At 53.3% G+C, this 26,736-nt stretch overlaps 5 protein-coding genes across 5 annotated transcripts; 1 reads left to right on the forward strand and 4 right to left on the reverse strand.

Moving 5' to 3' along the window:
* Nucleotides 1-58: 58 nt before the first annotated feature.
* Nucleotides 59-2,529, forward strand: P153DRAFT_305160 (uncharacterized protein). The gene is made up of 2 exons (XM_033664593.1): nt 59-580; nt 632-2,529. Exons 1-2 carry the CDS (start codon nt 289-291, stop codon nt 2,050-2,052), a joined length of 1,713 nt encoding a protein of 570 aa, XP_033529002.1. The 5' UTR covers nt 59-288; the 3' UTR covers nt 2,053-2,529.
* An 825-nt stretch (nt 2,530-3,354) lies between these two features.
* Nucleotides 3,355-3,669, reverse strand: P153DRAFT_352587 (uncharacterized protein; the record flags this gene model as incomplete). Its single annotated transcript, XM_033666391.1, has 1 exon — nt 3,355-3,669. One exon carries the CDS (start codon nt 3,667-3,669, stop codon nt 3,355-3,357), a length of 315 nt encoding a protein of 104 aa, XP_033529003.1.
* Nucleotides 3,670-4,581: 912 nt separating this feature from the next.
* P153DRAFT_279172 (short chain dehydrogenase/reductase family protein-like protein) lies at nt 4,582-5,825 on the reverse strand (the record flags this gene model as incomplete). The annotated part of the gene is made up of 3 exons (XM_033663000.1): nt 4,582-5,297; nt 5,379-5,735; nt 5,789-5,825. 3 exons carry the CDS (start codon nt 5,823-5,825, stop codon nt 4,582-4,584), a joined length of 1,110 nt encoding a protein of 369 aa, XP_033529004.1.
* A 444-nt stretch (nt 5,826-6,269) lies between these two features.
* P153DRAFT_329124 (uncharacterized protein) lies at nt 6,270-13,600 on the reverse strand. The gene is made up of 3 exons (XM_033665374.1): nt 8,184-13,600; nt 7,128-8,127; nt 6,270-7,076 (listed from the first exon to the last, which is right to left on the reverse strand). Exons 1-3 carry the CDS (start codon nt 13,536-13,538, stop codon nt 6,454-6,456), a joined length of 6,978 nt encoding a protein of 2,325 aa, XP_033529005.1. The 5' UTR covers nt 13,539-13,600; the 3' UTR covers nt 6,270-6,453.
* Nucleotides 13,601-17,209: 3,609 nt separating this feature from the next.
* On the reverse strand, nt 17,210-17,735 carry P153DRAFT_362372 (uncharacterized protein). The gene has a single exon (XM_033667119.1). The coding sequence runs from the start codon at nt 17,723-17,725 to the stop codon at nt 17,558-17,560; it is 168 nt and encodes a 55-aa protein (XP_033529006.1). The 5' UTR covers nt 17,726-17,735; the 3' UTR covers nt 17,210-17,557.
* Nucleotides 17,736-26,736: the final 9,001 nt, after the last annotated feature.

Below are 26,736 nucleotides of genomic sequence, written 5' to 3' on the forward strand. Positions count from 1 at the left end.
CCTAGGACCTGCTGCATGGCCCTAATTTTAGACGTGCCTTTTGCTCAAAAGCAAACACGCTTCCCGAACAAGCATGCAAAAGAACAAACAATTCTCCGACGCCGTCTCGACGTGCACCGCACTGCATGTCCTGGCGTGGTGAAACTCGAGCCATTGCCAAGCCATTTAACCACCGGCGTTAGACGCTCGACACACAATCGCCCCAAACCCCCTCTTCAGCTCCGCGATTTGACCGGGAAGACACTGGCCCTGGCCTCTGGAAGACGATGCCCGTATGAGGCACACGTCATGTCGTCTCCAGCTGCCCCGACAACCTCGCCAAAGCGCGCGGCGTCGACCAACCCCCGGCGCGCCTTCACAGTCCCTGCGCGCATCGCAAACAGGCCCTCGTCAGTGCCGCCACCTTCACATGGTTCCGACGGCATCGAGACGCTGTTCATATGCTCCAGCTCCAAGATTGTCTCTTTCACAGCCGCGAGCCCTTCAAGGCGCCAGTCCCCCTCGCGCCGCACTAATGGCAGTGTCGGCGCATCGCCTTCCATAGCCTGGAAGACGCCGACAGAGCGCACACTAGCAGTTGGTATGTTCGACTCTTGCCATGAGGGGTAGCAACATAGTTGACAATTCGCAGGCATCCTCCGTATTTATCGTGTCATAACATCCAACGTCTCTTTCCTCAACTCGGGCAACCTCCTGCACACCATATTCCCCCGTTCGCAATGCTGGTGTGTCGACGACCAGTCAATATTCGTGCTGCGCATCCGACAGGACTCGTACTACCGCATAGAACTGCCATATGAGACGGAAGAGGACAAAGAGAAGGTCGCACAGCTGAGAACAGCCCTCGACCAGCTGCTACAATACGAGAAGACGCAATGTCCCTTCACCCGCGGTTTCGAAGACAACCTCCCTGAGCGGCCGACTTCACCACCACGAAACCGACCGACATCGAGAACACCTACTTCCAAGGCGAAGAAGTGGTTGTTCGATAGGACATGGGTCCCCGAGGATGGCTCACGGCCTTCTACTCCTGTAGAAAGTGTAGACTCTGCTGTCGCCCCCTATGACGACGACGATCGCTCGAGCATACACACCGACACCAGTGAAACTGTATCAGAGGTTTCTTCATGGAAGCCTCCACGCAGGCTGTCTGTAAGGGAGCGTGCCATGTCCTTTCAAAGTCTACGGTCAGCCACAATGCCACTCGGCCCCAGAAGACTTCGATCAGTGTCTTCTATGCAACACATTGTCGAGTCGTCAAAAGAGGAGGAAAAGCCCATCGAGCCCAAGAAGGAGGTGGTCGAGCGAAAGGATTTGATTGAGGTCGCCAGCCCCAAGAAAAGCCCAGAACCTTTCTACTCGTTGGACGAATCCACTCCGCCCACGCCATTCTACGATGCGCAGTCCGAGTTTCTTGATCTTTACGATGCCCACGCCGAACTCCTCAACACCTGGGCGGCTATCCCTGCGATGAAGGACGAGTCGAGGGGACGGGCCAGACACCGTCGTCAGTATTCTGAAAGCACTGTGCGAGCGGAACCCACCACTCCGATCACACCCATAATCATGTTCCATCCTAGCACGACATCGACGCCATCAACTCCACCACTTGTCAGCGATTCAGATGAAGATAGTGTGGAGCTCCCGGGCACAGATGCAGCCACTCCACCAGACGCGATGCGGAAGAAGAAACTGACGGGTGCTTCTCAAAAGCGAGCCTTTTCTCCAATGCCTCCATCACAAGCCCTCTTCCGCCGACCCAGCGCCACACCTACACGAGAGTTCACAAATGCTCTAGTACGCAAGACGTGTGAAATTGTGCTTGGACCCCCAGCGCATCTGGTCTCACTCATGCTCCGCATCGCTGCCAACATGTCGACTGGCTTTAATTTCAGCACATACGGGGTGCAGCGCGCAGAGACGGCACCTAGCACTTGGGAGTCGAGCGACGAGGTCGAGTGGCCCGAAGAGGATGATTTCGGCATTCCCCTTAATAACCATGGGGAGCCAATAGCCCGTAGACGAACATTTACTAGCGAAGCGGGTCGCTGAATGGAAGCGACGACGAGAGTTTGAGGACAACCACTGGACGTATGTACCTCACAGACGATACCAAGCGTGGTACATGATTTCATGTCTGCATTTACACGATGAGGCGATTTGGATTTCTTTTTGGGATAGCTTGCATGGCATTTGTACGATTTTCGTCACTTCTTTGGAACAGCATATATGATTGTAATATAACGGCGAGCATGACGACGGAGCATATACGGACGAATACGATGAAGCATCACCTGCACACATCCCACATGAGCGTCTCATGCACTGGCCAGCCACCTGTCTCTTTTTCGCGGCGACGGTGTGCTCTCCGTCGGCGGCAGATCAAGTCATGGTATCGTCGATGGCGGGACCTTGCAGGAAATTGGTGTATGACACGCTGAGGTCTTGAGCAAATCTTAACAGCTGCAGTCGAGTTTAGCGCCGCAGAAAAAGCTGCAAGAGCGTCACCTGATCATGCGGCCGGCCCCTCTCGAGCAACGGTTCCCTCCCCCGCGAGGGTTCTCACGCACGTCTCACGGAGGTAAGACGACGCTCACTCCTCCTCAGTTCATCAGGCCATCCCCGCCAAACCTCAGCGCCGCACCGTCCCCTCTGCCGATGCCATCGACATCCACCGCAATGCTACTGTCGTGGCGTGCATGGCTAGCGCGGCAGCGTGCAGGGGTGATCCCGGGCTCCCAGGTTCCGCTCGGTTCCAGCCAGCACACTTTGCTCACCGTACGCCATGACCGGGCCAATGACGTGTGGCGAATCCGGCGACGTCTTGACAGCACCGTGCTCACGCTGGACCAACGACATGTCTTTAATCCTGACGGTTCCCCTGGCGGTGGCGGGTCACCTGTCTCCCTTGTTGTCCAACGCTCCATGGTCGCTTTCAATATTCAGGCGAGAAGGTTTGTGTGTCGGCCTGTCTTGCTGGTGTCTTGCTTGCTGCACACTCTACCCAACACAAGTTGTGTCCACTTAGTACCTTTCCTTCTGCGTTGCTTTTCAGTGCCAGATGGCGCTGGATGGCGGACACAGAAGAGGCGCGAGCCAACACAAAAGAGTCAAAATGCAAATCGAGGTGGAAATGGACCTGGCGATTGACGAAATCATGTGCAGAGCGCCCTCGGGCCCGCGCAGAAACCCAAACCGACGTTTATACTCAAAGTCGCTTCCCCCGCTGTACTCGAAGCCGCTCCCGCCATTGCCAGCTGAGGTGTTCCAGATCGCAAAAGAACTCATTCCCGCGCCGCTGTTCAGCAGGCGGAACACGCTGACGGATGAATCCTTGAACGTCGCTACTGCTGCTCAAGGCGGGCTTCCATCGCCCATTATATTGCCGTTGCCCACTTCGCCGTCAACGACAGCGGCCTCGCCAAGACTATCGTTCCACTCTACAAACTCATCGCCGATGATCTTCTTCCGCTCGTCGCCGCCATCCTCATCCCACTCGTCAAATTCATCGCCAACCCCGTTCCTCCGCTCAGTATCGTCTCCGTCATACTCGTTCCACTCCTCCTTCCCATCCGCTACATCCACGCCCGCAACCTCACCACCCACCTCCCCCGCCCCACACACATGCTCCCTGATGTGCACTTCGTGCCCAAAAGTCTGCTCGCCCATTATTACTGCTCCTGCCGAGCCTGATCAAATCATCCCCTCGAGGCCACGCCCGATGCCCCCGTCGCCGAAAAAGAGCCTGAAACGGAAGAAGAGTCCACGGAAAGACACGCTTAGAAGTCTGAGAGCAAAGGAGTCGGAAGTGTGTTTGCAGAAGACGTACAAACGACAAACGGGCATGTATCTCGACGGATTAGTCCTGGAGATGGAAAACCTGCTCGAAGGTTGGGACGAGGAAGAGGAGGAAGATTGATATGGGGACGTGAAGCGGGGCAACGGTGGGGGGGACATGAGATGCGAAGTCTCACATAGATTATGATTGATGAAGGCGTAACATTGGGGCATGAATATTTTTTGCATAATCGGGGCATGGGTAATGGTCGGAAGCATGTGGGAAGGTGTTTTTGATTGCGATGCGATACGATACCCGGTTCAGGCGTTTTCTTAGTGCTATACTGTCGCTATGGTTCTTTTTTTCTTTTTTCTCTCTTCTCATCCTTCAAAGGGCATGCATGCACAGAGTACTTATTCGCTCGCTTATGGAAGCATGACTTAATTCGAGACTGTAAACGACGCATTTGTCGTTTTTTTCCATCGATGGGTTTTTTCGAGGCTTCGTGTGCTGCGGATTGACCTCGGTTATGACTGGCTTACTGCAGGTAGATTCTCCGTCTCTTAGCACATATTGAGGGGGGTCACAGTGGAGGGATACAGACGGATTTGGCTCTAGCGAAACGAGGCTCCTGGACACTCGAAGCACTCGGAAACGGATCAATTCGACTCAGTATGTAAAATCTGGCACTGCAGCGCAGAAGGCGGGGAAATTATGGAAATCGAAACAGCAATCGGCCCGCACCACCACCCCAGCTCGAGCAGAGCAAAGCAAAGCAAAGTACCCCACCAACGACGAACAACCTACTCGCCATCCACCAACACCGTACTATCCTCAACATCCTTCTCCTTCTCCTCGACCTTCTCCTCACTCGGCTGCGCAACCTGCCTCCCCTTCCACCCCTGCATCATCATCAGCCGCCTCCTAAGCGCATACTGCACCCACTGCGGCATCGCCCTCAACTTCGGCGCAACAAGCCAACTCGTCTCAGGCAGACACAAACTATCCGAGCGGCCCCTGAACACAGCGCGCACAATCGCCTCCGCCACCGTCTCAGGATACAATGCCTTGCCGCCAAAGCCCTCGAACAGCGCCGTGCGCGTGTACCCCTGCGTGACGAGCACAGTGCGCACCTTGGGTGCATCGTAGTGCGTGACCAGCTCCGCGGCGAGCCCCTCGTGGAAGGACACAGCTGCGGCTTTTGACGCGGCGTAGTCGACCATCGACGGCGCGGTGATGTAGCCTGCCAGCGAGGCGATGGTTACGACCATGCCGTGGTTGGCGCGGATCATGGCTGGGAGGAACTGCTGCGCGAGGAAGTAGTGGCTGAAGGTATTCACGCGGAACGTCAGGTTGATGTCTTTCTCCAGGGTGTCGAGGATGGTCTTGCCGCGGGCGACGCCGGCGTTGTTGATCAGCACTGTGGGGTCGCCGAGCTGTGCGCGGATGGCGTCTGCGGCTGTGGCGATCGAGGATGGGGACGAGAGGTCGCAGTGGAAGAAACTGACCGACGGCGGTGCTGTGATGCGTCAGTGTCAGTCCATATCCCCCTCCACTTCCCTCCCTCCCCTCAACCCCAACAAAGTAAAATAAATCTCACCCTCATACCCCAACCCCCTCACATCCAAAACCGCAACCTTAACCCCCCTCTCAGCCAACAACCCCACAACCCGCATCCCAATCCCCTCACTCCCCCCAGTAACAACAACAACCTCCTTCTCCCACTGAAACCCGTCCGCCGTCCAGTTATCCACAACCCGCCCATCCAGCCACGCACTAACGCGCTTCAGCAGCCCCAGCCCCGCGAGCGCAACCACGCTCTTCACCGCGCGTGGATGCGCACTCGTCAGCGCCTTGCCTGGAGCCGTGGCATGCGCGAGCGCCAGCAGGGGGAGAGTGAGCGCGGGGTTCAGCGCGGTGTGGTGGATGAGGCGCGCGAGCGTGTCGCCTGTTATGCCTGGAATGTGTTAGTTAGTATCCGCGGTCTGTTGGTGGGGCTTCAGGACGTACCTTCGCGCGCGAGACTGTATTCACTGCGGATTGGCATTGTTTTGGTTGGTGGGTTGGTAGCTTCACGTTGTTACTGTTGATTATGGAGAAGGAGGATGTGTGTGAATAGGATAGGACGGGTCAGGACAGGACGGGTCAGGTCAAGGGCATGGTTGGTGTCCGCGTCAGCTTCAGCATCAGCTTGGCTGTGCGCCCTTATCTGGAAGGCGCACAGATGCTTTGGTTGCTTGGTGGTGCTGTTTTGAGCATGGCGATCGTCGGTCGGTCCTATTTTGCGGGGTCTTTGCGCCTCATCGCGCTAGCCGAGGGATTGCAGGAGTGGGGAAGGGGCGTGACAGAACTTTGGAGAGTCGAGGGATAGTAGAGTGAAATGTTAGGTCCAATACCGAGAGATGGGCAAGGCTTGAAAGAGAATGATATAGTGGGGTGAAGAGATGTATGAGAAAGATCAAAGTGTGCAAGTCAAGAAAAGTGTGAAAGTGAATATGAATATGAATATTAACTATGATATACATGCTGCATCCCCCTGCAGGAATAGTTTAACACAAAGGAAATAAAATAGGTATACCCATGCCCAAACACTGAACGAGTAAGAAAAATAGCCCCATACTAACAAACAACGACCAACACCTTTACTCCCCTCGTTTCCTTTACACTCCAACCTCTCAATCCAAGTCCATAAGCGAGCTCTCAGGCGGAGGCGCAAGACTAACACCACTCAATACACTCCTCGCTCTAGAAGGTGGTCGTTTCGACACGATGCTCATCGCACCACTCATAACGCGAACGACCTTCTTGCTCTTCGTTCCAGCGACCAGGACCTGCGCGGGGCAGACGACGATCTCGTCCTCGCCTTCGCCGTAGTCGTTGCCCTTCTTTACTACGAGCGGGAAAAGCACAATCTTAACAACGGCAGAGCGCCCTTCGAGGTCGTCGTTGGATGTTGTCTCGCCAGAGCGCTCGTTCATGAGCGAGGCGTTGAACGTGACCTTTGCGAGCAGGTCGCCGTTGGTGTTGTACTCGGGCTGGAGCGGCGGGAGCATGATGTACTCCGCGCGTTGTGTTCGCATCTCGATTGAAAGCTCGACGGCCAGGCGCATCACGTTGCGTAGCGATTCTTGGATCTGGCGCTGCAGGTGCGATGGAGGTGGGAGGAGGGTCGACAGAGTGCTGTAGATCTCGTTGACGACGGCTTCAGTGTCTTGGGAGCGCTGTTGTTTGAATTGTTCTCGCCTCGACAAGAGTGTGAGTGTGATTGCGCGCCATTGAGCTACAGCTCGGGGTGGACCTGGTAACGTTAGAGATGAAACCAAGAAATGGTTAAGAGGGTGATGCTTACCAACATCCGACAACGTCTTCTCCAGCGATTTGAGTTTCTGTCGCTGCTCTCGGTCCATGCCAAACAGGTATCTCGTGAAGACGTACTCCCAGATCATTGTCATGACCACGGACATGAACACATCTCGCCGCCTTACACGATCCGCAAGCAGCATATCGACATCCGAGCCATCGAGGATGGCATTATCCAAGCGAGTATCGATTTTTTGCCGAGTTGGCGTATCCAGCCTGGGATCGCCTGCAATTTCCGATGACAGGCGGCAAGCTCGAGTGTCAGAGAACTTGGAGAATCGCAGCACCCATTGCTGGACGTGTTGACAGAGTTGTTGGCAGGCGCTGTCAAAGTAGTCCTCGTCACGAGTGGTGAGGAAGCTTTCGCTGGGCGTCTTGGATGCCAAAATCTGTTGTTGCAAGATCGTGATCTGTTCTCGTGCTTCTGCAAGCTCGGTGTTCAAACGGTCGATTTCTGAATTGCGCTCGTCCAGTGCGGCGCCAATCTCACTGCGGACCACGCCTTCCATGCTCTTTGTCATCTGGTCATATTGGGCGCGGACCTGTGTCAACTCCTGTTCCGACGTTTGCCATTGCTGCTGGATCAACTGGCTTTCAGATTGGAGTTGGCTGTATCTTTCGTTGGCGTCGTTGGTGAGGTTGCGATTTGCTTCAGTGACAGATTTGTTGAGTTCTGTCAGTCTTGAGATCTCTTCCTGTAGTCTTTGAAGGGTGTCCTTGAGTTGCGCAATATCCATGTTTCGTTGGTAAATCTCGCGATCACGTGCTTCCACTTCTTCCTGTACCAATTGCTCGTCGACTTGGCGTTGGTGATGCGTAGCTTGCACATACTCCTCCGCTTTCATTCGGGCATCCTCGAGCGATTGATTTTGCGCTGCGAGTTGGTCAAGTTGCTGCTGCAAGTCCATTATCTGTATGCTTTGGCGTTTGCGCAGACTGGGCGCGCGCGTTGGTGACATTCCCGAGCCCTGGGCCTCGCCGAATGCCTCCTGAGAACGTTGTTAACTTTACCGGAATAAACATCACAGCATCAATGTGCACTTACGAAGGTTTCCACCATGCTTGTACGACGACCTTTGCCTGCACCCCTCACCGGGTCGTAGTTTGATGCAGCTGCGATGCCTGCGAGAGCTGTCGCGACCGCTCCAGCTGGGAGCGTGATACCTGAGGGTCCAAGTTGCGGGTCCTTAGTGTCCGGCGCACTGACCTCGCCAAGCCTGGCTGTCGATCTCAAGTCACCTGATGCAGCTTTATCCATCCGTCGCAAAGACTGCGTGGAGTGATTGCTTGTTGAGCTCAGTGGACGGCTTTGGTCTGGGGTCTTGATTCTGGCTCCAATATTGCTCAAAGAGCGCTCGCTACGAACGCTGGGTGATCGTTGTTCACCTAAACGCTGCTTTGATGGATCCGGACTAGGAGACGAACGAGGCATTGGGCGTGCAGGAGTGAGAGTCATACCGCGGTTGACTTCGTGGATTTGTTGCCATGGGAATTCCCTCATGGATGTATCTTGTCCGGATGTGTTGAGTGCTGACGATGTGTCTCTGCGGCTCAACGGTGTTGGTGTGACTGGAGGGGGTGACTTCAAGCGGTCTGTGAACGACCTTGTGCTTCCACTTCGGCGGACAGACTTGACTCCTCGTTCAGGTGCTCCTATGTCTGTGAGTGATCGGTTTTTCTTGTGCAACATCGACTCTTCTGGGCTCGTCTCCTTGATTGTGTCAAGCGGTGCGTTCCCGGGCGTGCGTGTGCGTTTGGGCGCTGGGATGTCCCTCTCCATCTTCTTCTCGCTTGGATCGCCAAACAGAGACGGGTATGGTATTTTCTCTTCCATCTCTTTTGTAGGCGACATCCGATCATAACGCGACTCAGACATTGTCCGCTTGAGTGGAGAATCACGGGGGATCTTCGTTGGGGATTTCGTCCGCCTAGAACCATCACGACCAGGTGCCATGGTCATAGCTGCAGTTGTAGGACCTTGATTGTCAGTGGTTCGCGATGTCGATGTGGCTTCGGATGTAGTGTGTCCTGCGGCAACTGGAGCTTGCAGCTTGGATGCTGCTCCTTGAGTCACCGAGGGAGTTTTTGAAGATGTCTCTCGGACGTGGGGACGCTTTTCATCTGGCTGCCCCTCGTGAACGGACACTGGATGATTTCGTCGTTTATGTGGCTTGTGGGCTGCATCTTCTGTCATGTCCGAGGCTTTGCGTCCAACCAAACCCCCCTTTTCCATATCACCGATCGTTTGTTCCTTCTCTTTCCTTGCCTCAGAACCAGTCTCAGCCTTCTCTTTGCCCTTTCTACTCTTCTTGCCGTTTTCCTTTGGTGGCAACAGCGTCTGGCTTTTTTCGCTATCATCTTTCCGGCTCGGTGTTGTCGTTTGGTTGGAAGTGTGTCTTGCCGTTTCTTCTTCAATGACGTGAGGGAATGGGTACTCATTGCCTTTGACCTCTTCCAATGGTGTGGGTACCGAAGGTAATGTCAGTTTGAGTTCCATCTCGCGGACTGTGGAGTCAATTGCGGCCTCAGCATCAGGATTCACGCTGATGGGTGCTTCATCCACTGGGATTTTGACAGCGGCGGCAGTAGACATCTCTTCGAGCTTTGGTGTACCCGCTGTAAATCCCAAGTTCTTGCTCACCTCCTCCAATTCCTTGTCCGTAATGATCGCCCAGTCAGGTTCAGGTACATCGATTTCGGTTGGTGATTGAGGAGCGGATGTACGCTTCTTTTTCTTTCCCTTCGGCCTCTTGCCCTTGGACGAAGACCAGAGTTCTTCAGGATCGGCCTCCTCAAGAACACCAGAAGGCGTTTTCCGGATTGAGAAAGCTGGATCACTCAGCACGTACATCGGATCGAAAGAAACAGCGTCCGTTGATGCCCAGGCTACTTCTATGGGTTGCGGCAGGACCGTCTCGACTTCTTTAGCTGGCCGAATCTTCGGCGAGGGCATGGCTGAGGACGACGCCGATGCAGTGCGACCGAGGGATCCGAACTTTGAGCGGCTAGCCTTGTTCTTTGCAGCTGCAATGTCGTCGTCAGGAGCGATGTCGCGGATGCCCTGGACAGATGAAGAACGAAGAAACGCGGGATCATTGATGACAAAGTTCGCATCGAAGCCAGATTCCTCTAGACCAGCTGCGAGTGTCGCCGCAAAGTCGATATCATGTGCTGGAGAACTTGGTCGGAATCGATCATGCGAGGCAACTCGTGATACGGATCGTGATACAGAACGTGATACGGACCGTGAGTGAGAACCCGAGGAGAGAACGGGCGTTACTGATCTCGAGTGGCGTTCGAATTGTTCAGCAAGGTCTTTGACACTGCCTGTGCGTCCTCTGCGTAAACCCCGTTCAGGTGTACTGGTTGGCTCCTCGGCATTGTGGAATTGCTCGGCAAGGTTCTTTACACTGGCTGCGCCTTCCTTACGTAGTTCACGCTTGGGTGTATCGACTCCATCCGGGGCATCGCGCTCGAACAACGCCGTCAACTTATGCTTCTTGGACGGCTTCTTTACCACAGTATGTGTTGGGGTTGCTTCTGAGCTTTCGGTAGGGGCGAGGAGAGGGACTGGTGTGACCGTTGTGGGCATATTCGGTACATCCTTCGTCTCAGCGCTGGGTACTGTTGCACTGGATTGTTCTGACGCAATTTGAATGACCTCATCCTGTCGGGATCCTGAATCGATCGGCGCCTCTGGCTCGATAGAGTTCACTGGCGTGTCCTTGAGAGCGACATCTTTCTGCTTGGACCTACGCCTCTCTTTCTTGAGTTTCTTAGAATCCACCTCAATCTCTGGCACATGTTCTGGGGTGACAGTTACAGTATCACCACCAAGATGCTGACTCTTGTCAAGAACAAGCGGCTCAATCACTTTATCTTGCGGAGCAAAAGTAAAGTCAGTCGGACTGTGTTCTTTGGCGGCAGCAGTTGTAAATTTTGACTTGTGCTCTTCCTTCTCAGCCTCCTTCAAGGAAATGTCAGTTTCTTGGATAGGCTCGGCTGCAGGTTGTTTGACTGTGATAGGCTCCAAACTCATGCTTGGCTCAGGAGAACTCTTCTTCGAAGGTTGAGGCTGTACATCCTCGATGGACTCTTCTAGTGGTGCGACCACGATCTTCGACTCTGGCTCAGGCTGTGGTGCAGAAGTTTCGATAGGCATCGGCTCGTCAATGGTCTTCGTTGTAACTACAGCAGGTTCAGGGGTGATCTCATCAAGCGTGCTTTGCTGGATATCCTCAGTGCGTGTCGTGAGAGAAGTATCCTCAACAGTGTCGAGTGGCACGACTGGTACCGGTGATAGCACTTCCTCGATAGGATGTATGACATCTTTTGATTGTTCGGGAGTTGCGACATCTTCCATTTGTACATCTTCGGACTTTGCAATATGCATGTCATGACCAGAAGACACACTCTCACTTTGTTCGCGCGCCAGATCAGTCACAAGAGGAGATTCTTCTTGGAGAGGAGTAACGGTGTCATGCTCTTCCTGAGTGCTGTCCTGGGTGTTGAGCGTGAATGATGGAATGGCTTGCAAGGCTGGTTGGGGACTCGTGGCGATTGTAGCTTCTGGCTCCGTGAGAATCTGAGGCGTGGTAGAGAAGCCTGAGCGAACTTCATCCATCATCGTGTCCGGCCTCATATGAAGATCTTCTACTGTTGGCGAGACTAAACTTGGAAATTCTCGCATGAACGACTCCTGTTCTGTCAGATCTTCAAGTACATCCACTACATTCATCTCGTCGCCTTCTGACGGTGAGTCGACCGAAGCTTTTTCGGCAGGCTCCGATTGCTGCGAGAGGAAGGGATTCTGGTCGTTCGTGGTTGTATTGTTTGGAAGCATGACAGACGTGGCATCCTCCATGGGCTCTTGGACATCACCTGGAGCGAAGGTTTCGTCGACGGTCCTAGGAGACTCTTTGGATGTAGGAGCAAGTATCTTTTCTGCGACCATCTCCTGCTGTTCTGTCAAAAAAGGCTGGTCGACCTCAGGAACGTCTTCACTTGGAGTATTGGTCACTGGCTTGACTGTTTCTGATGTAGCTTTGTCCTGGGCAGGAATAGTGACTTCAGCTTGGGTGTGACCTTTCTCCTCGCTGTATTGACGCGGTGATGAGGCTCGTTCCTCCAAGATGGTCTCTGGACTTTGCGAAACGCGGGCAAACGCAGGCTCTTCGGTAGCCGGTGATACGCGAGTTGGAAGAAGCACTTCGGGTTGAGTCTCTGCAAAGTCTTGAACTTCAGTTTGGGCCGTGGGTGAGGCGGTGTCCGGCTGTAGGACTGATTCTTCTTGCTCCACAGCTATTTGGTTTGTCTTCTCTCCGTCATACTTGCTGAGATTCCCGGACAGTATTTGCGGCTGTTCGAAACTTGACTCCTGTGGCACGATTGTAGGTGTTGGAAGAATATCCTCTGCGGCGTTAAATGCCTTAGGAGTAGGCTCGACGGTGGCATTTTGCGAGTCGGTTTCTGGAGCAGGTTCGCTTGTGGTAGGCTCAGGGACGGTTGATAATTGATCCGCTGGCTGCTCCATCATGAGATCCTGGGGTTCACTAGTTGCCATAGTCTCTCCTTGAGGTTTGTCGTTCACATCGATCGAATCTGAAATCGTCTTTCTCTTTTCCTCCTTGTTTGGTTGGCGTGCTAGAGTATCGATCTCAACAGGAGCTTCTTCCTCGATGATCTCAACTTCTTTGACGGGCTCAACCTCATTGACGGTCTCAGCCTCACTGATGAAGTCATAGGGCTTGCTGATTGCCACGGTCGATTTTGGCGCAGTTTGCACTGCTTGATCTTCTTCCCTCTCACTCAATTCGGGTGAGGAAACATCGATCTGGGCAGGTACCCTTTCCTCGACAGACTCTACATTCTTGATGGACTGCTGGATGGACTCTTCCTGGATAACTTCCTCCTGTTGAGCTGTATTCACCTCCTTGATGGGTACTTCCGTGTTGAAAGATTCGGTCTCCTGGATAGCCTCTTCGTCAATTTCCTTCGTCGCATCTACAACTTCCGGCACGAACTCAATCTCTGGCTCGACCAAAACTTCAGGCTTGGCTGTAAGTTCAGAATCAGCTAGGACTCCGAGCTCGACCGAAACACCAGGCACGACCACGGGCGCGACAGGCTCCCAGTCCATAGCGTTGTCCCTTTCCTCCACCATGTTCTCGTCATTCTCGCTCAGCTTGCCAACCACATCGAACAGTGGCGCTGGCTGTGAAGAAGAAGACTCGTCGAGTCCTTGTTCTGGCGCTGTAACTTGCTCGAGTGCTTTGGATCGCTCTTCCAGGTTGGCACCTTCTTCCTGGCCGGCCTGGGGTGATGGGGAAAGCTCATTCGGTTGGTTCCTAGCGTATTGTGTTTTGTCTACTGTCTGTTGGGAAGTGACGACTGGCTCCATAGGGTGGTCGGCCGCATCGTGAAATACCTCTGGTGTTGTCAGTTCGGGAAGAACGGATATCTCTTCGGTTCCAAATGATTCGACGTTTGCACTCTCTGGTACAGGTGATGTAGATTGTTCGGGCCCAGCCAGGATCTCGCGTTGCTTGAAGTCTTGAATCACTGGCGATGTAGGTCGTTCGATGTCCATGTCTGTGAGTAGGGGGCTAGCTTCATCATGCGCCTGGTCTTGCATTGTGACAGACGGGACCTCGCTGATAGGTGTAGCGGACGTAAAGTTTCCGTTCTCGACTTCATCAGTGCTCTTCTCGGATGTGGAGTGTGAAAGTGAAAGGTCCGGTTTTTTGTTCTCTGTCGGCTTCTGTTCAGTATGCTGAGATGGCTCAGACACGGACGCCACATCCTCGAATGTAGTCTGTAGAACGGACGTTGAAGAAGGTTCAGGCTGCAACTGTGTCTCCGACTGCATCTCAAAGGCAAAGCTTTGCGAATCTTCAGGCGTTGCTTGGCTTGATCGAGCCTCAGAAGTTGGCACTTGGTCGTTCTCTTCGACAACGTCCTTTGCAACAACCAACTCAACTGGAAGCTGGGCGGACAGGATGGACTCAGAACGTTCAAGTGGTGGCTGTACTTCAGGTTGTACTTCAGTGACTGGCTCTACAGGCTGAGCATTGCCGGGTAGAGCTTTTGGAACGATCGCTGATACATGTTCTTTGACGAAGTTGGCCACAACAGTTGATACGACAGGAGCTTGAATTGACGGAACAGGATCAAGAATGTCTTCAGTGAGGGCTTGATCAAATGGTGCACCGATCGATGATGGCTCAAGATACTGCTCACGTTCCACAATCTCATCGACAACTGGTGTCTCAGGCAGAGCAATCAGATATGCCGACTCGGTTGTGTCGTCGCTTGTCTCTGACGCTTTGCGGCTGATTGGCACTGGAGCAACACCACGGTCCCTAGGTCCGTTAGGCGTTTCTTCATTAGTCGGTTGGTAAACCTCGGGTTGTTCTGTCTGGTTCAGAGATGGTTCTTGGCCTATGTCGGTGTTTTCGGCAGACTGCTCGGCAAGATCGTGAATGTCACTGGTGACTGAGGAAGGTAGATCTTCAACTTCCACTGGCTCAGGCAAAGAGTCTTCCACTGTAACCTCAGGGGAGAATGAACCTGGCATATATTGGATACCAGTAGCCAGGATCTCGGAGTCGGTTGATGACACTGGTACAACTTCCTGGATCTGATCGTTGGTCGGTAAAGGAGTGGATTCTTCGATTGTGGGAAGTATGTCTTCGTTCGTCTCCTGAGCTACTAACGGTATATCCTCTTGCGTGTCGCGTAGTATCATAGGCTCAGACGGAGATGCTTGTGGTGTTACCTGACCATCGTGTGGAGGTTCTTGCACCTCGTCGACACTCGTGTAGGGCTCAACCAATTCCGATGTGGGTGCAACTTCTGGGATATCGTCTTCGAGAGATGGCATATCTGACCTTACCAGCTCATCGTCTGCGATTGAGGGAGCAGCCTTCTTCTCGTCCTCGGAAAGCTCGCGGCTAAGGGCAGGCTTCTCAGCATCAAGATCATGGTTGCTTCCCTCAATTGGCGCCAACTCTTCGATTGGAAATGATCCCGGAATTTGTTCGCTTGACTCGGGTTCCACAACGGGCGACTGGAGTACTTCGTCAGGCATCATGCGTACTTCCGAAGCCACGGACTCTGTGAGTTCGACCGAAGAGGTGTTTGGTTCCAACAGCTCGGGCTCGGGCATGGGTTCCCGAGGTGCAGCTTCGAGTGTTGCACTAGGTTCCGTGATGAGCGAGTCTGTGAGAGTAGGGTTCATGTTGACAGGGTCCCCAAATTCGATTGTGGGAGTTTGAGCTTCAGGTTCCTTGTCTTTACTTTCCTCCTCCGTCTTCTGTGTTGACGAGATAGTCGAATCACCGATCGCAGGCTCTTCTTCCATTACGGGTACAGTTGTGGGCAGAATCTCCTCATCCTTTGACTTGTCTTCCACCATGTGTCGAGCTGGAAGCAAAACGTCAGGCTCAACTTGGATGACATCTTCAGACTTAGAGGCTGATGGTGAGGCTGGTTCATCGATGGGATACGTTTCATTTGCCGTAGTGTCGAGAGTCGAAACGTTCCTGTCATCTGATGGCGCTTCTGTGACAACTCGCTCCTCTACAGGTGCAATCGCGGAGACCTCTGGAACGATCTCTTCACTTGGGGTTACAGGGAGGGGCACTTGAGCAATCTCTGATACGTCTTCAATAACGGCAGTGTCTCGGGCGATCTCTTCTCCGCTTGGGGTCATAGGCAGAGGCACTTGGGCAATTGCCGATACCTCCTGGTCGATTTCTTCCCGTGGGGTCACAGGTAAAGGTACCTGAGCGATATCAGAGACGTCTTCTACGATATCAGTCTCCTGAGCAATCTCCTTTTCGATTGGGGTCGTAGGCAGAGGTAGTCGAGCAATCTGAGACACATCTTCAATCATATCAATCTCCCTAGTCATCTCATCTTCGCTTGGTGTCTCAGGTAGAGGTATTTGAGTGATCGTGGAGACCTCTGGAAAGATCTCCTCGGTTGGGGTCGCACGTAGGAGAACTTGAGCAACCTCCTCTTCGCTTGGGGTTGTAGGGAGAGGTACTTGAGCAACTTCAGATACATCTTCGACGACGGGAGTCGCCTGGAAAATATCTTCTTGTGTTGGTGTCGTAGGCAGAGGCACTCGAGCAATCTCAGATACGTCTTCAGCGATGCTGGGCTGTTGAGCAATTTCTTTGCTTGGAGTCGTAGGTAGCGGTACTTGAGCAATCTCCAATACATCGTCAACAATGGCAGTCTCCTGGTCGATCTCAAGCTGCAATTCTGGTAAAGCTTCAGAGCTCACACCCTGTTGAGCGGAGTCAAGGAGTGGTTTTGGAACGTCCTCGACGCTTGGTGTAGCAACTTCTGAAGACTTTCCTTCGCCTGTCTTATCCTCCTCCGCGTCATTCGTGGACAATGGGGCTGCGCTGTCATGTTCAATAGTTGGCTCGAGTTCTGCGATTGGCGTTACAGGTAGTGGGATTTCGATGGCTTCCTGTACAGAAGTCTCTGTAGCTGTTGCAGTGTTGTCGACAGTGTCGAATTTGGCATCCGCTTCCGTTACAGGTACAGTAGCAGGCTCTTGATCTTGTTCTTGTTGTCGGGGTTCAACAATGGGAGCAGCTTCAATCGTTGGCGTATCGGTGTTAGAATCTTCGCTTTCAATACCCGTGTTGTCCTCCATGGGGGAGATGTGAACCCACTCATCCTCGGCAGGCTGTGAAGGCTCGATGCTCGTATCTATGAGAGGTTGGATCTTCTCCAGCGGCGATTGCTCAATCACTGTGTTTGTAGCTTGGCTGTCTTGCGGTAAGACATCGACAACATCGTTGGTAATTGTACGGATGTCATCTTGCTGAGAAACGATAATTGTATCCTTAACCTCCCTCGACTTGACTGCTGGTTCCACGGCAGGCTCAATGGCAGGCGCGACAACAGGCTCGATTGATTGTTCAGCTGCGTGCTCGAATGTGTGTTCGACTGGTGGTTCGACCTCTGGCTCGAGTACTACTTCGACTGGATATTCATTCACTTGTTCGGCTGATAGTTCAGTCGCAGGCTCGGTTGCAAGCTCGATGACAGGCTCGATTGTAGGTGCAGTTGTTGGCTCATTTGTGGGCTCGAACACAGACTCCGTCACAATCTCGGTAGTTGGTTCGACAGTCGACTCGACTGGTGATTCGACTGCACGCTCAACCGCTTGTTTGCCTACTGATTCGATGGTTGACTCTACCGCTGGTTCTGAGACATTTTCGACCAATTCGCTTACTGGCTCAACAATAGGCTCTACGTGTTCGACCGATGGTGCGTGTACGAATTCAACTGGGGGATTGGTTGCAGGTTCAGCTGGATGTTCGACTGCAGGCTCGATTGTAGGCTCGATTGTGGGTTCAAACGCAGATTCGACAGTAGGCTCCAACGCAGGCTCAATCAGAGGCTTAGTAATTGGTTCGATGGTCGACTCAACTTCAGGCTGGAATTTGGACTCGATCGCATGTTCAACTGTAGGCTCGGTTGCTGGTTCGATGGACGGTTCGACTGCTGGATCGATTGCGTGTTCGACAGTTGACTCGATAGTTGGCTCGACTGAGGGTTCATCTGCTCGTTCAACTGCATGTGTAACTGCTCGCTGGGCTTCGGGCTCGATTACTTGTTGTTCTACGCGTTCGATTACTTGTTGTTCTACGCGTTCGATTACCGGCTCCACTGCTCGTTCAACCGCAGCTTCATCTGCATGTTCGACTGCTGGTTCAGTTGCAGATTCGGTAATTGGCTTGATAGTGTATTCGACTGCTGAATCAACTGTTGGCCCGACTGTCGCCTTGGGTACTGGTTGAACTGCGGGCTCGACTGCTGGTTGAACTGCTGCTTCCTCTACGTGCTCGACCGGGACTTCAGTTACAGGCTCAATTGCCTGTTCGATATCGACAATAGGCTCGACCTCTGGCTCTACTTGAGGATGCTCAGTCACTGCAGCATCAACCTCTGCTTCATTCTCAGATTGAACATCAGCGACCGTGTCCGGCACTAGTATCTCCGTAACAGGTACTCTTTCCGCAGGCTCGGCCTTCTTCTCAAGCGTCTTGGAAGACGCGGGATCCTGACTCTGATCCGCATGCAAAGTTTGTTGGAGGTCACTTGAGGTCTCGGCCGCAACTTGATCGATTTGCGGCCGTTCCTCAAATATGGGTGTTTGGACATCAACGGGGTCCTCGCGGGGAAGTTCGGTTGGAAGAGAATGTTGTGTGTCTTCGTGCTCAGGGAGAGGCTCCTCAGGCACAGGGAGGACGGGCTCTTCCGACTGCGAGGGCTGAGCCTCGGGGACAGTCTCCTGAACAGATGTTCCGGCCTCTGCCTGCTTCTTGTTCTTCTTTGCCTTCTTCTTCTTTTCTTTCCTGGACAATGGCGAACTGGGCACAACAAGTGCTGGCTCCTCCGCCTGTTGAGGCTCTGGGGGAGCAACGATGACCTGTTCTGCGTCTACTGTTTGCTCGACGTGCGTTGTTGGGACTTCTAAGGCAATGAGAGGGCTCTGAGGTGCGATGACAGTCTCTTCGACTTGAACGTCTGGTGATTGACTGGGCTTCTCAACATGCTTCTCTGCTTCAAATGCACTAGGCACCGAATTCTCAGGATGGACAGCCGGAACCTCTTCGATTGGCAGGCTACCTTCGGTGAATATCTCGCGATCTAGTTCAGAGACGTTGGTCTCCGGTGCTGCGATAGGTTCTTCGATCGTGAGTACGTTCTTCTCCTCTTTTGATGGCGTAGAAGCTTCCAAATTATCCTCGCTTGTCACGTCTGGATGGGCTGCAGTGAGTGTGGAAGGCTCCTCTGCAATCTGCTCGACTTCCGCGATTGGCTGAGTTTCGGAGAATTGATCTGTCGCTTCTTCGACTTGTGTTGAAGGCAACTGTTGGTTGGTGGGCGCTGTAGCAAACCTGTCTATAGTTTCTTTGCTCTCCTCGATGGGCTGCGACTCAGACGACTGAGCATCGGATACTTCGGACTGCCTTGGAAGCACATCCTGAGGTACCTCTGCAGGTGCGATGATCTCCTGTTGAACTGGTTCGATTGGCTCGGACACATTGACTTGCTCAGTGACGACAGCAGAGCCTCCGTGCGACGACTCCTCGACAACAGATTCTGGCTTCTTCTCCTCATCTCCTTCTTCCTCTTCCTTCACTGAGCTTACATCTACGTCCACATCCTTCATTGTGGGCTCATGAATCTCGTCGGGCACAGCCACCTGCTCCGTACCCAACTCTTCCACGTTCAAAACATCTTCAGTAGGGAGCGTCTTCTCAAGTGGTGCGCCTGCGCTGCCGCCGTCGAAATCAATACTGGCACGGTCCTGTGCATCAGTAGGGGGATAGGAGGTCGGTATCCCCGAGAAATAAATAGGTGTCTCCGAAGGTATAGAAAGGGGTGGAGACGTCTGAGTTTCAGAAACATTGGCTTCCTCAGGCGTCTCAAGTGCTAAAAAAGACGGCGTCTTCTTGGACTGCTTCTTGACTTCTTTCTTGTCTTTCTTCGGCGATAGTGTCTCTGTCTCCTCCACCTCGGTGGGGTTTTGATCATCTGCAGGCTTTTCGATTACTTGAGGGGTAGATGGATGATCATCGACAAGTAGTTCCTTGCGCAACTCCTCGGTGGGTGTTGCAGGTTGAGACAGTTCGTTTCCAGCAAGAGACAAACGCTTAGCTTTTTGCGCGGCCTTCTTCTTCTGCGATTTCGAGAGCGGTGCCGATGCTTCCGGTTTGACTTCATCATCCTTCTTGTCGTCAGGCGCTGGGAGAGTAGCGCTAGTTGCATCGTTCTGCACGGCCTCAAGCGTCTCCGATATGATCTTGGCCTCCTCCGGTGCTGGAGGCTCATTTGGAGGTGGATCGTCTGGCTCAGGCTGAGTTGGTTGGTTGGCAAGCTCAACTCCGGTCTGTTGCTCAGTTTTGCTCTCCTCTACCACAGGAGAGATATCGATAACTTGTTGATCGGCAGCAGGTTGCGAAACCTCGCTTGTTGGACCCATGATCGGAGAAGATGGTGCATCCTCGGCAATCGATATCCGCTTGCTAGCCTTCTTTGCTTTCTTTTTGTCCTTCTTCGACATTGGAGACGAGCTTTGATCTTTGGGCTCTGGTATACTTGGCTCCTCAATGGCCGAAGGAGTTGAGATAAGCTGCTCGTCGGCCACAGTCTCACGGGCCTGGTCTGCTGCGTCTGCTGCTGCTGCAACTGGCTGCTCATCCATAGGAACATCTGGAATTTCGGGTACAGATTTTTCGATCGACGCCAACTGTTCAGGCGTCTCGGACTCTGCAATAGACACTCGATCTCCTGCTTCCTTGGGTTTCTTTTCGTCCTTCTTAGACGCCGAACTTGCGATCTCGTCCTCCTGCACATCATCGTTGGCCGGCTCGATCACGGTCGTAAAAGTTAGATTAGATTGGCTGTCAACAGAAGGGATATCGACTGGTGTCTCTACAATTTGAGTTTCGATGGTTGGCTGGTCGTTCGAAGCAGGAGCATTGACCTCTTGTTCGAGAACTGAAGGCTCGACGGCTTGCTGAACATCGACAGCAATCTCCCTGTCATCCTCCTTGGCTTGCGCAACCGAGATGGATGGCGTAGATGGCTCGCTCTCGCCAATTGACGCACGCTTAGCCGCCTTCTTCGCTTTCTTCCTATCCTTCTTGGAAACTGGCGATGATGCCTCGTCTTTGACTTCGGCAATGGAATGTTCTTCAGGAACAAGCGAGAGGGAGCTATGCTGCACATCAGTCGAAGCTGCCGGAATTTGCTCGTCCAGAGACTGGGGGACAGGAGGCGCCTGGTCGTCCACTGGCAAAACCTTGAGGTCTTTTTCAGGCGTTTCCAATAGTGTCAAGGGTTTGCTCGCCTCAATTTCCTTCTGCTCATCGTTCTCGGACAAGGGCTCTGGTTTCTCTCCTTGAACTGGGGTTGTGGAAGAGTCTTCGACCGTTGATAGGATGGGAGTTGACTCTTCGACAATGGGCGAGATGAGAGCTGGTTCTCCAGCAGCGGACGGGATAGACGTTGGCTCCTCAGTAACTGGAGCAACTACAGCAGGCTGCTCCTCTGCGGGTTGTGAAGCAGGATCGACTTGCGTTTCAATTGGGATTTCTCTACTGTCCGCAGGCGTAAAAGTCGGAGTCGACGGTTCGCTCTCGACGACAGATACACGCTTGGTCTTCTCAGACAATGGAGCAGCGGCTTCTTCTTGTAAGAGGCTATCTGAAGGGTCTTCAGCAGGCAATGGCACGGAAGCAGCCTGCTCAACAAACACAACTTCGGATAGTTGAGCGTCGGGACCTAGTGCTAGAGGAATCTGCCGCTCAACGGCCGGGAGTTGTTCTTGTGCTGGACCAATGGAAGGAGTCTCGGCAGTGATTGGCGCGGAGATAAATTGCTCAGTAGGCACAATCTCGGGTCTTTGTTCTTCGCTAGGTGTAGGCGCAGAGACGGAGTGGTCTCTAAGAGATGGCTCCTTCTTTTCTTCCTGCACTTGTTCCGTAGCGGGAACATAGTCCATGGGAGTAGGTAGAGGTTGCTCGGTGGCAGTAGCTTCCGCGTGCAAATCCTTTGACAAATCGGTGACGATAGGAGTAGTTGATGTCTGTTCCTCGAACGTAGGCTCCGTAGCTTGAAATTGCAACTCCTCGACAACAGTAGGAACGGGCGTTAGCTGCTCATCGATCAGGACTTTTTCAGCCTCATCCTTCGACTCCTCAGTGAGTGTTGGACCAGGGCTTGGCTGAGCATCGAGACGTGAATCTGTAAGCTCCACCGCAGGTGTTTCGATTTGTGTGGAAGGTTCACTGTCAACAATCGAAACGCGCTTGCTCTTCTCTCCCTCCTTCTTGCCTTCCTCGGGAGCGGTGATCTCTTCGGGCTCAACCTTCTCCGTCGGTTCGTCCAAAGGACCTTCAGTCACGACCTCAGAAACGGTTGGATCGTTGATCGAGGGTTCGGTCTCGAGTGTGGATGGGGCCTCAGAGATTATATCCTCAGGCAAAGAAACGACGGGTAGTACAGAGTCCGAGTGAGAAGCTTCGGCGGGCTCCGTCTCTGGCAAGACAGCCTCAGGAACAGTCTCAATCTCAGGCAATGACTCCACAACGGGAAGCTCTCGATTTTCAAGTGCCGATTGCGGTTCAGGCAATGTCCGTTCTTCATGCTTTGGGGCCTCCTCAGTTGCCGCAGCAGGGCTCTCAAGTACCTCGCTCTCGAGAGCAGCTTTCTTAGCTTTCTTAGCTTTCTTCTTGTCCTTCTTAGAAAGTGGTGAGGTCGGAGTCTGTTCTTCAATCTGTGCTGAGGCAGGTTCGGCAATGGATGGAATGTCGGTTACTGAAGAAGGTTCTTCGGAAGCTTGAGCAGGGATGGTTGCAACTTCTTCTGCCACCTGCTTCCCGCGTGGTTGAGAGGTTGCTTCGGACTCAATTTTGGAGGCTTCATTTTGGACAACCGACTCGTCCACAGGTGCTGGAGCGGCTTCAATGTTGTCTTCAGTTCGAACTTCAGGAATGACTAGGCCGGCTTCAACGGCAACAGCCTGAGACTCAGAAATCGAGTTTCCTTTCTTGCCCTTCCTGTTCTTCTTACTCTTCTTGGAAGTGGGTGTCGTAGGCTCTACCTCAGTTGGCTCTGTGGGTTGAGAAACCTCTGCGGATGTGTCAGGTAGAATTTGGTCGTTGGTTATTGCGTTTTCAGCTGTAGACTGTGAGGGAGCTGTGAGCGAAGGTAGTTGACGTGTAGACTCTTCTGTAGGCGGAGTAGTTTCTTGAACGTCAATCTTGTCTTCAGCAGTTGAACCGATTTCGATGCTTGAAGTCTGGGGCTCGACAACTGCCTCTTCTTTCTTGCTCTCTTCAAAAGTGGGTGTTGATGGTTCTGCCGCGATTTGCTCAATGGCTTGAGGAATCACCAATGGAGTCTGCTTGTCGGTAGCAATGCTTTCCACCGGGGTTTCCTCTTCTGATGGGAGAGTGCTGGAAGGTCGCGCGGCATCTTCAACACGCGACTCATTCGCGATGGTCTCGACGTCTGGCTCTACTAAGGCGCTATCGTCTGTAGCAGGCAGTGGCACATCAGACGGAAGCGTCTCGACCGACACATCCACCTCTGCTAGGGTGCTATCGTCGGTAAGAGGCAACTGCACATCGGTGGGAAGAGTCTCCTCTACGCCAGTTTCGATATCGGGTTCTGCCAAGGCACTGTCGTCGGTGAAAGGCAGTGGTACGTCTGAGGGAAGTGTCTCAATCAGCACGTCGGCCTCTTCCGAGCTGATATCTACGTCTGGCTCTGCTAAGACGCTGTCATCGGTATCGGGTAGCGGTACATCAAAGGGAAGAATCTCGACGGACTGATCAACCTTCTCGACTTCTAGTTCTTCTAAGGCGCTGTCGTCTGTAGTAGGCAGCGGAACATCTGCTGGGAAAGTCTCAGTCGGCACAACGACCTCTTCCGCACGAACCTCGAAATCCGGTTCCCTATCGTCCGTAGCAGGTAGAGGGACGTCTGAAGGGAGAGCTTCGATCTCTGCCAGGGCGCTGTCATCAGTAACAGGCAGCGGTACATCTGTCGGCAAGATCTCGACGTGCGCATCATTCGTGGACACCTTCTCGTCGGTCACAACGGCTCCGACTGGCTCTTGTGGTGCTGCTTCAGCTGTTGGTTTGGCCTCGATCACGGCCTCCTGCTGTTCGTGTTCTAAAGCTGGTACCGTAATGGCTGCCAGGTCCCGATCAACGTTGTCTTGTACTGGTCGCTTAACGGCAGCGTTGTCCTGCGCGACAGACACAACAGGTGCACTGGCTTCCTGGTTGGACTCATTCAGCGTGATTGGTGACGCGTCATGCACATCTGGTTCAACTGGAACGGGCTCAGTGGCTGCTTGAGGTTCGACTGCAGGTGCTGGAACTTGCTCGACCGGCTCACTAAGCGGGATAGTAGTCTGATCAACACTCTTCTCCGTCTGCGCAGGCTCCTCGAGAAGAGGCGTTGGCTCTGGGAGTACTACGTCGTCATCGACGTTCTTCTCCGCTTGGGCTGCTGCGTGAGGAACTCGAAGTTCAGCCATTGGCTCCTCGATCACGGGTGTGCGCGGTTCAGTCACATCGACAGACTTAGCCTTCTTGCTCCTCTTCTTCTTGCCTTTTTTGGAAGGTGTGACTGGCTCGTCTTCCACAACAGGCACAGGAACATCGCGACTCGATTCATCCTGTATTGGCAAGGCTACATCATCGGCTATTTTCTCTGTCTGGGTGTTTCCTAAAGGGATATCCTCGGCCGGTGTTTGATCAGCCAGGACATCTTCAGGTAGCTCCAATGGCAAGGGCACAGACACCGCGATGTCAACGTCCAATTCTGTCTGAGCAGGTACAGGAGAACGCGCCTGCTCAGTATTCCTTTCTTGTTGAGTCGGTTCCGAGGGTAAGTTTGCTGTTGCTGGAGGATCGGCCAGAGTCTCTTCGGGCAGCTCAAGGGGTAGCGGGACAGATGCAGCCGTGTCGATATCCGACTCGATCTCAGCTAGCTCAGTAGGAAGCGCGAGCGGCAATGGGAGAGATGTGGCCGTGTCAAGGTCAAGGTCAGCTTGAGTTGGCGTGGGAGCTGGCTCACGTTCGACGTGTTCCTCGATCTCAGGCTGGGCAGGTGACTGCTCAACTACTGGTGTGCTTGGCTCGATATCGACCGACTGGCTTTTCTCCGTAGACATAGTCGCCTCCTGCTGAGCAACTGGTTCTGTTTCCTCGAGAACTGGTTCCGCCTGTTCGGGGACCGGCTGGGCTGGCGCAGATACATCTTCGGCAGTGTTCGAGAGTTTGAGATCGCGGGGAAGGTCTTTAATCGACGTAGGGTTCTGTGAAGTCTGTAGAGCCGGCTCAACCGACACGTCTACATCCCCAAGATCCTTGTTCTCTTGCGTGAGTTCAGGAACGATCTCCTCAACGGGCGCAGAACTCTGAGAGGCCTCTTGGAGTGAATCGCTCAACGGCGCAGCCCTTACATCCTCCGGCTTGGTTTGCGCAAACTCAACGACAGGTTCAGGCTTGATGTTCGCTTCCGTAGCGGCGCCTGCGTTTGCGTCAATGTCGACAGACTTCCCCTTCTTGTTCCTCTTCTTCTTTGTCTTCTTTGGCGAGGTAACGGTCTCCTCTACCACAGCCGGCGACGGCTGCGTAGGCTCTTCCAATGGCAGATCTCGAGTTGGTTCGTTTGAGACAGTTATGCTCACATCTCCAGCGCTTTTCGCCTCTTCAAATGATTCGGAGAGGTCCTCGTCAACTGGAGCTACAGGCAAGGGAATGTCTTCAGGCTGCTCGGTTGGTGCGGCGATAGCAGCATCGGCTGCTGCTTCAGTCAAGGCAGGCTCAAGCGATGATTCAGGCTTGACCTTTGCTTCAGCAACGTCCAAGGTGCTCGAATCTACATCAACAGACTTTCCCTTCTTATTTCTCTTCTTCTTGCTTTTCTTCGGAGAGACAGCGACCTCTTCTTGCACAGGCGTCGCAGGCTGCACCGACTCTTGGGCTGATTGATCCTTGACGGAACCGGCAAGCTCTACAGACGACTCAGATTGCGATGGCTCCTGAGTGGATTGATCCTGGGCAACGTCTTCCACGATCGGCGTAGGCTCTGAAAGATCCCGACTAACTTGGTCTTGCGCAGGATCAATGGTTTCGATGACTGGTTCTAGTCGTGATGGCTCTTGGACTGGCTCGTCTTGAACAGCAGCAGTGGTCGACTCTTCCTGCAATGGTGCCTCGGACGTTCGTTCTGGCTCGAGCACGGTGGTATCAAGACTAGGCTCAGGTTGCGCAGATCTGTTTAACGGCTCAATGTCCTGCTGTGGCTCGACAACAGGCGTGCTTAGCTCTTCATTGATCACCTTTGCCTTCTTGCCCTTCTTCTTTTTCTTGTCTTTCTTCGAAGAGGGCGACGATGCCATTTGGGTACTCTCTGTCGCTGGTTCTATGGCAGAACTGAGCTCCAGGGGTGGCAGCTCATCAGCTGGAACCGGCAAACTGGATTGTAGTTCGGGTTCGGCGGGTAGTGCAGACTCGTTGACCGCATTCCTGGAAACAAGGTCGTTATTGGCAATCTCGAGCTGTGGCTGGGCTTCTGTGGTCTCGACGGCTTCCGGCGAGCTTGGCTGGACTTGCACATCCTCCACGGAAGGACTGAGCTCCGACTTCTCGTTCTCAGTTGGTGCCGACTCGAATGTAGGCTTCAAGATCTCCTTCTCCAAAACCTCTTCGACTGGTGTCTGAATACCCTGGCCCTCATCTTCCTTGACATTCTTCTCGGTTGCAAGCGTAGTCGAGTCATCTTCGACCGCCTGTGGAGCTGGCGTTGAAACCCCATCCAACGGCTCTTCTTGCGCTGCAAGGCTAATCGTCTCCAGAACATCACCATCCGGCAACGGAACAGCTGCTGGATCCACATCCAGAACCTCTGTCGCCAACGGAATAGTCTGAAGATCGATATCTTCGGCGTCAACTGGCAATAGAACAGTGGAAGGGTCAATTTCCTCAACATCAGTTGTCTGCTCCTCCGCAAGCATGGGCTCTGAAACATCGTCCGGC

This window comes from Dothidotthia symphoricarpi, assembly GCF_010015815.1.
Source record: "Dothidotthia symphoricarpi CBS 119687 unplaced genomic scaffold P153scaffold_1, whole genome shotgun sequence".
Classification (NCBI taxonomy): Eukaryota; Fungi; Ascomycota; class Dothideomycetes; order Pleosporales; family Dothidotthiaceae; genus Dothidotthia; species Dothidotthia symphoricarpi.